Below are 17,745 nucleotides of genomic sequence, written 5' to 3' on the forward strand. Positions count from 1 at the left end.
AATTGCCACTGCAGTGCATAACTGCCTCTCCTTTAAGCCTGTCTTACACCGGCTGTTTAACTGTACATCTTTTGTAGGTGTTTCAATGAAAAAGCCTGCATTGCCATTCCCTTTGTGGATGGGTATATAATGGTCTTGCAGCCTGAGGAACCCAAGATCAGCTTGAGTGGCATCAACCATTTTGCCCGTTCTGCCTCAGAGTTTGAGTGTCCAGAGGGAGTTTCTCTCTTCCCTGAGCTTCGCATAATCAGCACAATCACTCGGGAGGTGGAACCAGAGGGAGATGGAGATGAGGATCCTACAGGTAATAGACTTGATTACTAACCTGGTTGTGGAATCTGTCCCCGTCCTGCAAATTCTCTGCAGTGTGGGGATGGCCCTCCCTGTGTGGATATCCCCACTGTAACACAGAACAGAGGGGGTAGGTGTCAAATTCTTCATGATACTGTCTTTTTGATGTAGCAGGAAGAGAGTAGGTAGGCAGAGCTGAGTGAGAGGGTGGGCATGCTGTTTTTCCCCTGGGCCTGAAGAACTTCAGTCAGAAGTGAGAACAGTCTTAGACTGTTTCTTCTCCAAGGGAGAGAATGCTTTTTGGGTGTGGTTTCTTAAATGAGAATTCAGTCTTACACGTAGATCATTCTTCGTGGCCAAATAATCATACATAGTCGGAAGGGAAGAATTATAGCTGCTTACGATAGCTCCTTCCACTTTGCCTTTGGCCTTTCTGCTTATTTCTTTGGCTTCCGTGTCCTCCTTCAGTCCAAGAATCTTTGGTATCAGAGGAAATCATGCACAACTTGGATACATGTGAGGTCACAGTGCTAGGAGAGGAGCTAAATCAGGAGCAGGAAAGCCTCGAGGTTGACATGACACAGTTACAACAGAAGGGCATTGAGATGAGCAGCTCCAACCTTGGCATGATCATCACAGGTAAGGGGTTGCCACCTTTGGCCTTGTGCTGGGAAGGGTTTGAAGCAAATGAGAACAGGAACTGTGTATTTGTGTGCTTACTAAGTGAAATATTTAAGTGAATGAAAACTTTCTCCTGTCCCATCTCCTTCCCCCACCCCAAAACCCCCAGTCCATAGTTCTGACAAGTAGCTGGGTTTTTTTTTATCCTCCCAGGTGTTGATACTATGGCCAGCTATGAGGAGGTTTTGCACTTGATACGCTACAGAAACTGGCACACAGTCTCCTTGTTTGACCGAAAGTTCAAGTTGGTCTGTTCTGAACTTAATGGTCGCTATGTCAGCAATGAATTTAAAGTGGAGGTATGTGAGCTAATCTCATCCCTTTGAAAGTGGTCAGAACCTGCATAGATGAAAGTTAATGCTTTCAAGAAATTGATCAGTAACTGGTTGGATTGCTGCCTTCTAAACATTATGTCATCAGAGTAGACTAGGGTGTGTTAGGCTATATTTTAATGGGTTGTCAATCTGAAAGTTGCCTTCACTGATTCCAACTCCAAGTGATGCACAGACCAGATCATATGGAGTTGGGACTCCATGTGTATCCTACTATATGGAATGCAGTTAAGGGGAGTAAGTGGGGAAGAGGCTGGATGGGGAGGTGGGACACTAGAAAATGGACTATTGGGAACAGGTGCTGCATTGGCCCTAAGGAAATGGACTTGAGAAGTCTTTTCCAACTCTAATTTCTGTGATTCTGTAAATGACTATTTTTTTCTTGCAATGGGGCTTACTGCTGTCTTGCTTGCATGACACAGAGGTTACCAGGAAGACTAATCCTGAGTGACAGGAGGAACTACTTGAAATAAAAATTATTGCCCTCCATGTTTACACTGGGAAGGGAGCTTAAAGCTACATAGTATTCATAGAAGAATATGAATTAATGAGTCCTGCTGTTGATGTGAACATCAAGATTAACTAACCCTCAGTGTAAATATACACCAAAATTCATCAATAGGTCCTCTGAGTGATGATCTTGATATTTGCTGCAATATGAAGTTACTGTTGTATTGAGAGCCATTGTTGCATATCTGTATATCTGTCCGTTGTAAACTTGAATTTCATAAGTTGCACTTTTAAAGATCAGCCTATGTGAGGACGGTGCAGTTAAGTCTGACTAGCCAGCATTTGATAACCATACCCCACTTCCCTTTCCCCATCGAGGAGCAGAAATTGCATGAGTAGCTAACATGGCTATGCTTCTTGAGGGAGTACTGTAAACTTTGATCCAGGATCTCTACAATTCAGCAAACTGGAAATACTGTCTTTGGAAATGCTTCCTCGTCATTTACTGTATTTCCCCTCTTCCTATTGTGCAGCTGGCCATGCACCATATCTGTCTAGTCACTACTCCCCATTACAGAGAAGGATACGCTTAGCAATGCACTGGCGGAGAGGAAAGGGAAGCTCACCAAAACATGAAATGTGATATACTTGTAGCTGAGCCTAACTTAATGAACCAGCTCTTCAGAACTTCTGTTAAACTTTTTTTTTTAAATGGTCTCTGGAGTTCCAAAGAATCTGAGTCTCTCAGTGTTTTCTGTGACCTGCTGTTTACCCATTGCTGTCAACTGAAGGTGATCCTACACCAGAAGTGGGCAAACTACGGCCCGCAGGCCACATCCAGCCTGCGAGACTGTCCAGCCCAACTCCTGAACCCCTGGCCAGGGAGGCTAGCCCCCCGCCTCCTCCCCTGCTGTCCTCCTCCTCCACAGCCTCAGCTCGCTGTGTTGCCAGTGCTCTGGCCTGCCGCTTCTGCCGGGCAGCACGGCGGCATGGCTGGCTCCAGCCAGATGGTGGGGCTGCGAGCTCCTGCTGCTCTGAGCAGCATGGTAAGGGGGCATGGAGCAGGGGGGTTGGATAAGGGGCAGGGGGTTCCAGGGGACAGAGAGCAGGGGGTGGTTGGATGGGGCAGCGGTCAGTGGAGGTTGGATAGGGGGTGGGCCTGTGACAGATCTGTGCTGGTTGGTGATGTGTTGTATTTTGTTTTGGGGGGGATAGATACTGACACACAGGAAGTGGATCCCATCTACTTGAACAAAGTGCATAAACAAGCTGCTTTATTTCCCTACATTATTTTTTTCCTTTTTGTTTTCAGGTGAATGTTATCCATACAGCTAACCCAGTTGACCATGCAAATCATATAGCTATGCAACCACAGTTTGTTCATCCAGTGCATCATACATTTGTTGACCTCTCTGGTCACAACCTAGCTAACCCTCACCCCTTTTCAGGTAAGGACTATCAGTCACTTCACTCCAATTGATTTTTTTTTTTTTTTTTTTTAAATAAACTGGGGGCCCGACTATGTGGCTTCTTGCTGCAGAGGGTTGGAGTTTCTTGGCGTTCCTTTCCAGAGACAGCCAGCAAATTAAACTAATAATCTACACAGCTATTAACTTTAACGCTCCCTAAAATGCAAAGTCCTATTCTGTTCTCCACTCAAGAGGGAACAGCCTGCTAGAGATCTAGAAAATGCCAATCTAATGACAGAAACAAAATCCAGCCCTTCCTGACTTGGTAATTTTGGAATACAGAAAACTGCAGTGAGTGCTGTATAAGGACCTAGATACAAGAACTGGGGCATGGATTTCTCTGAACAGTATGACTTTTTATTCATAGAATATCAGGGTTGGAAGGGACCTCAGGAGGTCATCTAGTCCAACCCCTGCTCAAAGCAGGACCAATCCCCAACTAAATCATCCCAGCCAGGGCTTTGTCAAGCCTGACTTTAAAAACTTCTGAGGAAGGAGATTCCACCACCTCCCTAGGTAACGCATTCCAGTGTTTCACCACCCTCCTAGTGAAAAGTTTTTCCTAATATCCAACCTAAACCTCCCCCACTGCAACTTGAGACCATTACTCCTCGTTCTGTCATCCGGTACCACTGAGAACAGTCTAGATCCATCCTCTTTGGAACCCCCTTTCAGGTAGTTGAAAGCAGCTATCAAATCCCCCCTCATTCTTCTCTTCCGCAGACTAAACAATCCCAGTTCCCTCAGCCTCTCTTCATAAGTCATGTGTTCCAGTCCTCTAATCATTTTTGTTGCCCTCCGCTGGACGTTTTCCAATTTTTCCACATCGTTCTTGTAGTGTGGGGCCCAAAACTGGACAGAGTACTCCAGATGAGGCCTCACCAATGTCGAAGAGAGGTGAACGATCACGTCCCTCGATCTGCTGGCAGTGCCCCTACTTATACATCCCAAAATGCCATTGGCCTGCTTGGCAACAAGGGCACACTGTTGACTCATATCCAGCTTCTCGTCCGCTGTAACCCCTAGGTCCTTTTCTGCAGAACTCCTGCCTAGCCATTCGGTCCCTAGTTTGTAGCGGTGCCTGGGATTCTTCCGTCCTAAGTGCAGGACTCTGCACTTGTCCTTGTTGAACCTCATCAGATTTCTTTTGGCCGAATCCTCTAATTTGTCTAGGTCCCTCTGTATCCTATCCCTACCCTCCAGCGTATCTGCCTCTCCTCCCAGTTTAGTGTCATCTGCAAACTTGCTGGGGGTGCAGTCCACGCCATCCTCCAGATCATTAATGAAGATATTGAACAAAACCAGTCCCAGGACCAACCCTCAGGGCACTCCACTTGATACTGGCTGCCAATTAGACATGGAGCCATTGATCGCTACCCATTGAGCCCGACAATCTAGCCAGCTTTCTATCCACCTTATAGTCCATTCATCCAGGCCGTACTTCTTTAACTTGCTGGCAAGAATACTGTGGGAGACGGTATCAAAAGCTTTGCTAAAAACAAGGAATAACACGTCCACTGCTTTCCCCTCATCCACGGAGCCAGTTATCTCATTATTCCATTGAGGAAATCTGCCATTCCTCCACTATGTTTTATCTTGGTGTGAATTGTTTAATGTTCCAGTAGTGCATGTGGGAGGAAAGCAATAAGCTTTGAAGAAAGGAGCCTTCATAGCAAGTTTTTAATTGGTGGCTGATCTTCTTTCAGACTGATGCAATTATACTTATTCCTCATAGTCCTTGTTTGACTGATTTCAGCATCTATATAAAAGCGCTAGTTGAGCATAATAGGCCTGGTTCTGTTCTGCCATGCAGCTTGGTCTTAGCCCTGTGAGTACTGGCATGCCTCTGGCTCCTGAGCAGATGCTGCCAACCCTAGTGAAACTGCATTTATTTTGTCAACATTCCTTCATCAGACTAGATTGATAGCACCAAAGTCTTCTCACTTCTTACCTGAGCAAGGTGTGAATCCAGCCCATTGGACTGTGCCACCAATAAAGAAACTTGCTAGTTTAGCAGTCTCACCAGAGGACTGGGAGTCAGGAACGTCTGTTTTTGTCCTTGGTTTCCTACTGATTTATTCTCTGATTGTGGATAAATTTGCCAGTTTACATATCTGTAATATGGAGTTAATATTTGAAAAAAATTGTAAGTACTGTGTATATTAGTATGATTATTATCCCTTCTTTCTTGTCACAGTTGTTCCAAGTACTGCTACTGTTGTCATTGTTGTGTGTGTCAGTTTCCTGGTTTTCATGATTATTCTGGGTGTGTTCCGAATCCGAGCTGCACATCAGAGAACAATGCGTGACCAGGATACTGGAAAGGAAAATGAGATGGATTGGGATGACTCTGCCTTGACCATTACTGTGAATCCTATGGAGGTAAGGCTTGAGTCGCAGGATTATGTTACATTGCAATTGATGGAGTGATTGTATTACTGGTGGGCATACCTAGGCTAGCTTTAAGCTAGCAAGCACATGTAACAGCAGTAGTGTGGACATGGTTGCACAGGCTTCAGCACAGCCTAGTAATCAAACAGAAAGCCTGCTGGCAACGTTTGTATGTAACTGTTGCCGGTCTGTGCTGAAGCCTGTGCCACCACGTCCACACTACTGCTGTTACCTGTGCTAGCTAGATTAAAATTAGCCTAGGTATGCCCACTAGTAATACAATCACACCTTTTCTTGCAGAGTAGACGGAACCCTTAGTCCTTTCCTACAGATAATGCTTTCCAATCTGTCAAACATGCATGACTGTCAGAGCAGGATAGATCTGGAAAGGGGGTACTGCTGTAACAAGTTAATGCCAAAGGGAAAATTTGAATCCATTCCTCAGAAAGAGAACGTAAGAACGGCCCTACTGGGTCAGACCTAAGGTCCATCTAGCCCAGTATCTTGTCCTCCAACAGTGGCCAGTGCCAGGTGCCCCAGAGGGAATGAACAGAACAGGTAATCAAGCGATCCATCCCGTCACCCATTCTGGCAAACAGAGGCTAGGGACAGCATCCCTGCCCATTCTGGCTAATAGCCATTTCATGGAGGATAGGTCCATCACTTATCTGGTTCTTTTTTGAACTCTGGTATAGTCTTGGCCTCCACAAAATCCTCTAGCAGAGAGTGCCACAGGTTGACTGTACGTTGTGTGAGGAGCAGCCATGTTTCTTGTGATCTGTTGGGTGTGGCAATAAACTGCTCAAAAAGTACCTGTGTGTTATGCCAGACTGTAAATAAAGTATCACTAGCTCCTTCAGTAGATTCCTTACAATAAACCCCCACCACATCAGCTTTTTCCTTTGTTATTCTTGCTGTCCACCTGGTTTGACACAGTTTTTGGATCAGGATCATTTCCACTTCAGTTAACTTCTGATACTTTTTGATATTAAAAAAAAAAAAGGGGGGGGGGAGAGCAGGGACACTTTAAACCACTAATGCTGCTGCTGCTGCTGCTGCTGCTGCTGTGTTCACGCCAAAGGATCCTATTTCAGTAGTACTCTCTTCAAAGCACTGGATGACCTTTGGGAATGTATTTATACTAAACAGGGACAAGACTGGCGGCTAGTAACTTTCTGAAATCAAACTACTACTTCAGAGCCACTTTACTTTTGACAATAGCCAGCTGAATACTGAGCATTCACAATTCCCAATGAAGGTAGTATATAAAAGGATAGGAGCCTGTAGGCAGCTAGAAAAGTCAATGGCTAATTTGTGTCTGACAGACATACGAGGACCAGCACAGCAGTGAGGAGGAGGAGGAGGAGGAGGAAGAAAGTGAAGATGGAGAGGAAGAAGATGATATCACTAGTGCAGAGTCTGAAAGCAGTGAGGAGGAGGAAGGGGAGCAGGAAGAGGACCAACAGAATGTTAACAGACAGCAACAGCTGGAATGGGATGACTCTACGCTCAGCTATTGATTCCAGCTGTTCCCCTTGTTTTTGTTTCTGCTCTAGAAGACTTCACTGTAACCCTCTCCATTGTTCCCAAGGATCCATGGTGTAAAAAAGTCATTTTGGCCAGTAGAGCCAACCAACACATCCCAATATTTGTGTTTATATTGGCTAGTTCCCAACGCTGTCTCTAGAACCGTAGTTAACACCTCTTGTCCCTCAGTCACTGGATTTTTTTTACACTATGTGAGGAACCACCTTGCACTTTTTTCTTCATGTCATCTCAGCTAAGTGACTCTACAGATGTGTAGCCATTGCACATGAGTTTCTGGACACTTCTTTTTTTTTTTCTCCTGGTGAAACAACTTTGGCTTGATGCAACTTATTCTTTCTGAAAGATACAAAGGTCACTTGTTGACCAAGGGTAAAGTTGCCTATTTCAGCTTGGTGAATTTTTTTCCCCCAAACTAGTGCATGTGTAAAGTGGCAGAATGAGGTTAATATGTAGAATGACTCTTTTTGAATATTTTGTAAATATATTGAATTATGTCATTTGTGGTAGTGAAAACAGGGCCTGGGGTTTAAAACACGCTAAGGTAAAAATCATGAAGCATGAAATAATACAAGTTACATAACTATTGCAGCAGGAGCACAGACACAGCTATCTAGTGTAGATGTATTAATAATGCAGTGTCATTGGCCTCGACTGCTGTGTTCACTCCAGCCCTGCTGTTACTCTCTTCCCCTCCTCCCCGTTTTTTGTTTTATGGAGAGAACAGGCAAACTTGCCAACTGTAAAAGGTTTTCAGAATTTCAGCTGTACTGCCTTGTACAGTTTGTCTTGATCCTTCGCTTATTTCAGTGTAAGGATTACTAAATTGAGAGGAAGAAATACTGCCTGGATGTAGAGCAAGTAAGTTTGCTATTGATATGCTGAGTGTTCTCACCAGAGCCTCTGTTAATTAGAGTGGGGCTGGTTGCATTGTTGGCAGGGCAAGTTATTCAGTTGTTTGTAATAATGGTAACTGAAAAAAGTCTGAGACCTGTGTACACATGCACCTTGGCTACCAGTCTAGCTAGGGATTTTATTTTTTGGGTTGTGAATTCTTCTAATTTAGGGCATGGGTGGGCATCATTCCTATTCAACACACACTCTTGCTTAGTCCCTGTAGCTCCTTGTACAGTAATCTGGACTGTTGGTGTATTTAAACCTTTTGTTTACACTTAGTAAATCTGTTTTTCTGCTGATGAAATTATGGCGTATATTATCCAACCAGTGAACCTTGTAAATTGAGTTAAGATTATTGTTCCAAGACATGGCAGGCTGATTTTCTGATCAAAGACCTCTACCTTGGAAGTGCAAAGGACTACTTACTTAAAGGAATGGCTGAACGGTACGAAAAGTAAGTTATGACCCCATGGTGGTGAGTGCTAGATTTTTCGTAAGGCAGGTCTTGTTCTCTGTTTAACACTTTTGGTCCTATTCAGAGCTTATGTATATCTGCTTATTCAATTTGACATTTGGAGGTGGGTTAAAAGGTCATTTGATTTGCTTGCAATGTGAAATTAGAACTCCATTCACTCATGGTAGCAGAGTTCCAGATTTTGATATTGCATGTAATCTGTTGGTGTACACGGATTAAAACAGGTTAGTGGCTCAGCTTCCACCCCAGTAGTGGCAAATGTTGAATAGTTTCCAGTTGTTCCTTAAGCAGGTATAAAGGTGAGGGTTGGGGGGAAGGGCAGACAGCAATGGGTGGGACCAGCTGAAGGAAAAGTAGACCCAGCTACTTCTATCTTTTCAGAGCAGACCTATTCTTGCCTCCCAGTGTGTAAAACAGGACCTATGTGGGTTTATCTGGGGTAAAGCTTGACTCTGGAGTGCCTTTTACAATAATGATGGACCTGAAAGCAGGGGAGAGAACCCACACAATCTACTTACTGTTTTTTAATGTAAAATTTTAGATTTCTAAAATGGGGAAATGGGTTTGATGACTTTTATGTGGTAACATAACTGCTAGTTTTAAGTAAACTGGGGAACTTTTAACTTATGTCTGACAGTTGTCCTGTGTTAATGTCAATGTGTAGAAGACTTATTCTTCCATATACTGTAGCTGCTGTATTTTAGACTAAAACTGATCATGATTGAATGCTAAGGCTGAAAACTTTCTGATGCAGTCTGTAGCCAGTGTGGATGTAACTTTTCAGATCTGTATATTGGTAATAAGTCAGTCCAAAAAGTCTAAGCTACAATAAATTTCTGGTTCTAAAATCTGTTTGCTATGCTTTCTGAATGGTACAAAGTTGATGAGTCAAGTGATAACTAACTATCCATGTTTTGCCTGAAGTGGCTACAATTTGACTTTAATGCCTCAAGTGAGGGAATGATTTTGCCAGGACTAGTGTACAACTTAAACATTTTATTTTTAGACTTACCAAAAGTGCATCTAAAATCACAGATTGAAGGTAACTGAAAAAATCAATCATCATGTAAACATTCTCTTGTGCCAGAACCATAACATGGCTTAAAAAAATAAATTCATTTTTTCAGAGGGCACGTACCCAATAAGAAGTCATGAATAACTCTCTAAATAAATAAGTATCAAAGTAAAAGGTAATTCCATCACTTTAAAAAGAATGCAACTTGTCTTGGACTTATTTACAAAAGAGACTGAAACCATGATGTTAGATACGTTTGCTTTAACTTTAGAGACTGGATCTTTGCTTACCAGATATAGGCTATGATTTTGCAGTTATTCCACAACTGAAGTGAGGGGGGGAAAAAAAAACCTATGTTTTTTTTTATTCATTGCAGATAAGGTGAATTCTGCAAGACTGCCATGACGCCATTGTAGACTGATTAGAAAGTAAGCTCTCTTAGTGCCTGCTCGTTCGGTGTGGTGTACACCTGCTATCTATTGCACTCTTAAAAACAAAATAGATGCAACTAATGTGCTGCTTCATACCCTTATAAAACTAGAGCAGGGTCTGAGCTAATGTAAACAAAAATGCTTCAAAATATTGTATCACCACATCAACTGAAGGTGCAACTTTCCTGATTCTCGCCACTAGCATCACCCTGTATATGGACAGTGCATCTTCTACCTTCAGTGGGTGAGGTGGCACCACCCTTCTCTCCTTCGTCAACAAGCCAGGCTGAAGGTGGATCTATGGTGATGTTTCCCAACTACTGCATAGTTAGCGCTTGGTAACATTATCTTCCGACTGTCTAGAAACAGGTATACCATCTTGTGATGCTTTATTAAAATAGATCCCTGAAAGGGTGGAGGTAAGCTGGTGAAATCTTCAACTAGGAAAAGTATTGCCTAGTAGCACCTTCCACTGTGATTAGAGAGACTGAAGTTTAGATGCACCAACATGCTATCTTCTCTCCATTGTGCACTGCTAGTGCTATTCTAGTCTGGCTTTAAAAAGCTGCCATGCCACTGGCCAAATTACAGCCTCTCTGAGCACAGCTCCACATCCCTAAAAATGAGCAGTGGGTGAGGAATGTACTGAACTAGCACAACAGCCTCACCTCTACCCTTAAATGATGGACTGCAAGCTTCATATGCACCTACCTTTCAGTGTGTACAGTAATCTTATTGCCTGATGCTGTCCCCCTTCTGCCCTAGAGATCTAGAATGGGATTATGCAGCTGTTGGTTATGTAGACTCTTCGCAAACACTTGATCTGTAGAGGTACAGGTGCTGATCTTCAACATGGCAACATTCAGCAGTCTTTATGCAACTGTCTAGTGGCTACTGCTGTTATATTCACCTGGACCACACAAGGGCTAATTTGGTTGCTCTACTGTCTATTATCTTTGGAGACATTGTGTGCCAACCAGTTCACCTTGGTTTTCCAGCTCTCTCGCAGGGCTTCATTAAATTTGAGTCTGAAGTGCTTCAATGCCTCCTCATCTGTTTTCCCTAAAGCTAGAGAATCCTGAAGGAAAGAGGCAGAAATTAGTGTGTGGCCCTGCCCACTCAACTGCCAGAGAAACAAACAAACCCCCCACCACCTTTGTTTGATGCAGGCTGCTCTCTAAGAAAGTCAACTAAATCCTATTTTCATAGTGGAGCTGGGAAAATAATCCTTTAAACACTAGCTTAAACCACAACCCCATTTCATCCAGCTGCAGGAAACCAGGTTTTTAGCACTTTAAAGGGACAGTGGGAACAGAAGGTGGTAGCTAGGAGAGCCGAACACACTCAGTGCTGTGCCTGCCTCCCTGCAGCTGATTCTTTACCTGGCTGCAACAGGAGGCAAGGAAGACCAGCATGGCAGCAGGTAATATTGCCAACTTTTCAAAAAAAAAAAAAAAAAAAAAACTCAAGCAAGCGGTTGGTTTTTAATTGAGAGATAATGAGTTTAGTTTGGACTTTTTGTAGTCTGCATTGCTGGAGATTTTATTTAAACGAACAAGATTCTCAGCTCATAGAATTGAGTGAGAAACCCTAAATAGTATTCAGAGTAGCAGCCGTGTTAGTCTGTATTCGCAAAAAGAAAAGGAGTACTTGTGGCACCTTAGAGACTAACAAATTTATTAGAGCATAAGCTTTCGTGAGCTACAGCTCAATGCATCCGATGAAGTGAGCTGTAGCTCACGAAAGCTTATGCTCTAATAAATTTGTTAGTCTCTAAGGTGCCACAAGTACTCCTTTTCTTTTTCCTAAATAGTATGAGCAACAGCATCAATTAGGAGCTGGTGCTGGCTATCTGACAGCTGGCTCCTGCCTGCTGGAATATCTACTCATTGCTTTTGAAACTTGAAAGGAGCAATTTAACTCCACTCCTTACCATTAGTCCCCCCCAGCCTCACCTTGAGATACTGACTGTCTTTAGAGCAGCTGAGTTCTGGCAAGCCAGCCGCTTTCATCAGTGCAAACAAATGCAGGAAGAGAAGACCATGGCACCTCAGGATCATGTAGGCTTTTTCACAGTAATCCCTGAATCTGTGCAGGAAGAGAAGGGGCAAAAGAGGAAGTGAGACAGGCAGCCCAACTAAAGTACGACTACAGCCATGAAAACATGGCCAAGCTGAAGCTTCACCTCCTCTATGTTGAACGCAAGGTGTTCCAACAGCTGGGCAAATGTTTTTCGACTAGCCCATGCTTTCACTTGTTACCAAAAGAATGTCTTTTCCAGCTCTTGCTAAAGCATAAGGGCAGTAGCTCATAGTATGTTTAGTCAGTGGCACATTGGCCCCTGCCCCAAATCCAGACCTGAGTCTCTCTTGCATACAAACTGTCTGTGTTTATGGGGGTATGGACAGAGACTCGAGTGAAGCCAATTCTTATGACACGAGTATTTGATGCTAGAGCTCCTGCAGGGGAAAGCCACTTCTCTAGTGTGCCCTGTAACCAAATCTTCTAAAAAATGTATTAGCTTAGAAACAGCCACTCATACCAGTGGATAATCTCCAAGGGTTTGTCAGCTCAAGCAAGTGCTAAGGGGTAGCCTCGATCATTTTGAACTCAAATACATTCTCTCACCCTAAATTTAAATTGCTTGTTGAGGAAGTGTTGTAGCAAAACAGATGCAAAAAGCTGGAGACATTTCTCCACTGCTATGATGATCAATACTTCGCACACCACACCTTTCAAGGTCCATAGGCCCTATGCATGCCTATTGCAACGTGGTATACCTCATCCAGTGCACTAAATGCTCCAGCAACAATTCTGGGGTAAAACCAGACCATCACTGCACTCTCAAATGAACTCACTGAATAACGATAAAAGTCAAAAACACCCTGTTATGTGGGGGTGAACACTTTTCACAAAACTAGCAGGCCTCATCCTCAAAGGAAACCTGCACAACACCTTCAGAAGGCGAGTCTGGGAACTTAAATTTGCTAGAGACTAAAAATCATGGACTGAATAGAGAGACTGGATTTACAGTTTAGAACAACACATCTATATCTGCCCCTTCTTAACTGTAGAGGTGGTAACAGGCCACTTCACGCTGAATGGTCCCTTGAAACCTGTGTTAACTAGTTATGCTAAACAATCTGTTCCACTTTGTATTTAGATGTGACAACACATTTTCCAGACTTGAGGAAGAGTGCTGTGTAAGCTCAAAAGCTTGTCTGTCTCTCACCAAATAAGAGATACTACCTCACCCACCTTGTTGCTCTGTATCCAAAACTGTTAGTGTGCACCTGGAGGCAACTGTTTGATGAAGTGATTCTACAAACTGACACATCCACCCCAAAACATTTTGCTAAAGCCCGAGTCAGATCAGTGGAGCTTACCTTTCAAACTTCTCACTGTTGTTAGTTTTCCCTTGCTGGATCACATGCACAAAGTCGTAGGTTAAGATAAAAGGAACGCGTTCTCTGTTAATGCCAAATTTGGTCTTGAAGTTCCCCAAGAAGTGGCCAAAATCAATGTGAAACAGCTGGAATTAAGAGAGAAAAGATTTATTAGCGGGATGTGTGTGTTTTCTGCCGATTAAATTCTCTTGCACTTCTCCATATGAGAATATGCTTTATCTCTCCAAGTGAAATAAAAAAAAAAAACTTACTCAAAATGATCAGGCCCCAGTGGCTGCCTGGCATCTGTACTCTACTCAGGATTCTATTCCAAAGCAATCACACACAGTCTCATGGGAAACACTAGGCCACCTTTTGCATGTCAGTCCATGGATAGTAGGGGAAGTACTTACTTTATAGGACACGTGTTAACTTATGCATGGACACATTACTGGTAAATGCTGGCTGGGTCAGGAAGGATTCTTACCCCTGCAGCACTTGATACACATGGGGAATTTTTATGTTCTTCTAAAGCCTCAGGAATAGGTCATTGCCGGAGGCAGCATAGCAAACTAGATGAGCCAATGATTCATTCCAGAAGGACAATTTTGATTCCTACATTATGGCTGGATGGCTGATGCCCCGCTGGAGATAGCTGCAAAACTCTACACATGCCGGTGAAGCTGTTTTTTGTTTTTAAGATAGAGCTCTCTAGGTGAGTACAGGTTTTTCATGACCAGGTTGCAAGGCTGCTCTAAACCCTGAAATAAACAAATCAATGCTGCTGTTCAAAGGGTTCCAAGCACACTCCAGTGGCAAAAAGTGGATTGTCACAAGCTGTGCATATTCCTAAGCCTCCATGTCATTTCTGTCAAGCAGAAAGAAATCCTCAGCAGCAGCTCTCCAGAGCTTTCTTGAGCCCCATAGATGCAGAGTGCGAAGTTAGCCCCCTTCCTGCTGCATTCACAGAGCAAAGGCATCTCTAGGTTTTTATAAGGTCTTTCATCACAACACTAACTGTGCTTATTTCCAGGACAGCACTTGTCCCACCCCAGGCACCTAAAACAGTAAGGTGAAGCAGGGATCCAGGGGGTGTTGCATGAAGAAAGTGCAGACAGAGCCACGTATTTTCCACAGCTCTGAATTTCAGAGCTCAGCAGCTGATAGCTTGCTCACTAATATCAGACAGCAATTCAAACAGGACTATAGCACCTAGCAATCTACTGGGCCTCTTTCTAGTTCATCTCCCATAAGCCAGTACATGGCTGTTTCCTATGGCTTTGGCTCATTTCAAACTAGACTGAACAAGAGATGGGACTTCCACCCCTTCCCACAAGACTGTCCCTGTTGGCAAAAGGGGTTTCCCCTTCCTAGTTTTGCCTGCAGCCTCTGAAATAATGGAAGTGAAAGACACCATATAAGCTTCAAGATGAGACCTGAAACCCCAATGGTCATTAAAAATCCCAGGGAAGTGAAATTACAGCACAGGTAACTACCTTCTTTGGGACCTCAGCTTTCCTTTAAAGCCTCTAGTCTTTGTAATAGCAAAGTAAAGTTTCAAAACGGGAAGCCAGCGTAAATGATCTCTGCCTGAGTCTGCAGACAACCTCAAACAATAGCTGTGAAGTGTGAATTGCACCCTAGTCATTACGAAGTGGTTAACACTAGCCTAATAAATACTGACATTTCCACTGTCCTGAACTATTTCACAGCTGATCAAGGCACGCAAGAAAGAAGGGCAAATATATTCTGAAGCTATATAATCGCCTGTGAGTCAAGTCTTGTTTTGGCCACGCAAAGGGGCAGAACTAGTGAGAATTTTTCCGTTTTCTACTGTTGGGGTGGAAGGTCTGGGGCCTTTATCTGGACCTTAGCAGCTCCCACACTATCTGGTCTGAAGATAGCGAAGAAACCAACTGAGATGTTTCTATTCCTCTCCGAGTCGCATGCACACACGTATGGCGAAAGATACAAACGGCAGCAATGAGATCTCCAGTGCCAGCGAATGCTCCGTACCTGGCCAGTTTCCCGGATCATGATGTTGTCACTGTGCCGGTCCCCAATGCCCAGCACGTATGTTGCCACACAGTACCCAGCGCAGGAAAGAGTGAACTCCTCTATGGCTTGTTCTAGCGCTTCACTGCGGGGGACAGAAACAAAGGTGAGTCTAAACCCAAACAGAAGGTTGTACTTCGAATACAAATACTTTACCCTAGGACTCTCACTCTCATATCCCCTCTCCCGTGTAAACTTGCTGAACCTGGTGTGACATATACACAAACTACCAATCCTGTATTTTCTGTAAGGTCCTTCACCAGGGACTCTTCTTGTCCCTCCTCCATCAGGGAAGGGTGGATGGCCCTCCTGCTCAGTCTTAACCAAATCAGTTGGCTTCACAGGACTGGAGGGGCCCTGGGGACTGAACAACCCCACTCATCCCTAGTGGTGGTTCCTGCGGGTCTGGGACAGGCAGGGTGGATTTGGGGAATAGGGAAGCACTGTTACTGCCTCTCACTGCAAGTGATAGAGAACTCCAAGCCTGCAGGGCCATCAATCTGGCCCTCTCATTTATATCCCTTAAGAAGTATCAGGATTCTACAAAACGGGGAAGATGCAGGCCCTTAGTGCATCAAGAGCCTGATCCAATTGGTAATGAGCATCCATGATTCCCAATAAAGCTGTGGATGCTGAGCTCAGCACCTCTCAGCCCCCCAGTCTGGGGGTGAACCTGAAAAAAGCTTCTTGTATCCAAAGGGAGTGGTGAACTTTGTCCTGCCCTGGAACATTTCCAAGACCCAGCTGGACACATGGGATGCTTGCTGGTGTATCGGGGAAGGACACAGGCATGAGAATGAAGCTGTAGCCCAGAGATGCAGCATGCACTCCCAATTGTTCCTGGATGGCTTGGAAATCAGAAGGAATCTAAGAGGGGAGGGGACAATAGGGCAAAGCACCAAAATGCGTCTCCAGCTAAAGGAAGCCTGAAGCTGCAGTGAGCACAGTACCACCTACCCTGGGTTCTTGGATTTTAGCCAGTTCAGCAGCGCATCCTTGTTGAAGGCTGCAGTGGCTGCCATGTTGCTCTTGTTCAGCTGGATGTTGGCAATGGTGTCTGAGTGCATGACGACTTCGATCAGCCCTGTTTTGTCGCCTGTAGAGAGGCAGCCGTAAGGGGTCATCCTGCAGAGATGAGAGAAACCCCTTCCAGTGAGACCTCGCACAGCGTTGGCTTGGCTTTTCTTTGGGATTCCCCATCCTTCACTTTACAAACGGAATTTGCTGGGATAAATCCGGGGGCGGGAGCGGGGACTTCACCTAAACTTCACACACGGCAACCAGGGACCTCTGCAAATCCCAAGGGTACTCACCCAGTAACAAGCATCAGTGTACAAAGGTGCCAAGCGCCTCGACTTCCAATGCCTCCCAAGTGAGCTGAGGGCAGGTGGCACCTTGGAGGACCGAGTGTACAGAAGAAAGAGGTGCTCACCTGAAGGCCCAGGTTAAACAATAAATATTTTGCCCTGGTCTAGCACTTTTACTCTGAGCCTCTTTAAGCACGTTACAGACATCCACTAGGCCTTGTCATAACCCTCCTGGGAGGCCAGTCAGTTTCATTACACATGCCCCCCTGCCCAATTTTAAAGATGGGCAAGGGCACAGGGAGGTACAAAGAAGCAGGGTGACTTGCCCAATGCTTCACCACAACGCAGTGGCAGAGCTTCAAATAAAGCTGAGGCAGCCTAACTTTCTGTGCCCTACTCCGACCACTACTCATGCCGATGCTGAACGTCAGAGCTGATAACTGTAGTAATGATGGAAAGAAGTGATGGGACACGGAGCTGGAGGAGTTCCCTTTGGTTCTTGGGGTAAGTAGGAGGGGAGCAGGAGCTGCAGTTCTTCTGCCTCCTCCATCCACCCTCCCTCATTAGCCCCCTAAATAGGGCTAGCAGCTGGTTTCATGTATAAGAGCAGCCCCACTGCTTCCGTCTAGGCTCAGCTGTGACCCAATCAGCCCACGTCTACTGTGATTTCAGCTGCAATATCAGACATTTAAGTTCTTTCTCCCTCGCCCAATCATACCTCTGCTCTTACCTCCCTCTGAAACAACCCACTCCACACAGACTTGGGCACACAGGCTGTGTCTCGGTCTTTCCCTGGTAGGGCAATATAGGACGACTGACAAAGTGATTCAGTCCAAATGCAAACTACCACTGCCACAGCACAAGTGACTCACCTCAGGTCCAAACCCTCCTGCTTCCACAGTACGTCCATCAGCTGGATCATCTGCAGAGTCAGCATGTCCTGACGGAGATCTGGTCAGATGTTGCAAATGAAGACAGAGTTCTACTTCTCTCATTTCCCCCCCTCCTGCTCAGCTTCAG

At 44.7% G+C, this 17,745-nt stretch overlaps 2 protein-coding genes across 9 annotated transcripts in view; one reads left to right on the forward strand and one right to left on the reverse strand.

Annotated features, from left to right (window-relative positions):
* The window catches only part of CLSTN1 (calsyntenin 1), a 68,496-nt gene extending 59,117 nt beyond the window's left edge, over positions 1-9,379 (forward strand). For all 4 annotated transcript variants that reach the window (XM_038377173.2, XM_038377171.2, XM_038377170.1 and 1 more), the window contains 6 exons: positions 78-304; positions 760-930; positions 1,126-1,271; positions 3,067-3,202; positions 5,421-5,605; positions 6,940-9,379. In XM_038377173.2, the coding sequence (XP_038233101.1) occupies positions 78-304; positions 760-930; positions 1,126-1,271; positions 3,067-3,202; positions 5,421-5,605; positions 6,940-7,134 (1,060 nt within the window). In that variant the 3' untranslated portion in view covers positions 7,135-9,379. The remainder of the gene's footprint in view (positions 1-77; positions 305-759; positions 931-1,125; positions 1,272-3,066; positions 3,203-5,420; positions 5,606-6,939) is intronic.
* Positions 2,432-17,745, reverse strand: part of PIK3CD (phosphatidylinositol-4,5-bisphosphate 3-kinase catalytic subunit delta) — a 72,097-nt gene continuing 56,783 nt past the window's right edge. For 4 of the 5 annotated variants that reach the window (XM_043499821.1, XM_038377165.2, XM_038377166.2 and 1 more), the window contains 6 exons: positions 17,598-17,676; positions 16,376-16,543; positions 15,380-15,503; positions 13,364-13,509; positions 11,933-12,065; positions 9,513-11,055 (listed from right to left, as the gene is read on the reverse strand). In XM_043499821.1, the coding sequence (XP_043355756.1) occupies positions 10,918-11,055; positions 11,933-12,065; positions 13,364-13,509; positions 15,380-15,503; positions 16,376-16,543; positions 17,598-17,676 (788 nt within the window). In that variant the 3' untranslated portion in view covers positions 9,513-10,917. Of the gene's footprint in view, positions 2,445-9,036; positions 9,042-9,512; positions 11,056-11,932; positions 12,066-13,363; positions 13,510-15,379; positions 15,504-16,375; positions 16,544-17,597; positions 17,677-17,745 lie in introns of those variants that run through there. The other variant, XR_006276312.1, reaches the window with a different exon arrangement.

This window comes from Dermochelys coriacea, chromosome 18 (genome assembly GCF_009764565.3).
Source record: "Dermochelys coriacea isolate rDerCor1 chromosome 18, rDerCor1.pri.v4, whole genome shotgun sequence".
NCBI lineage: Eukaryota > Metazoa > Chordata > Testudines > Dermochelyidae > Dermochelys > Dermochelys coriacea.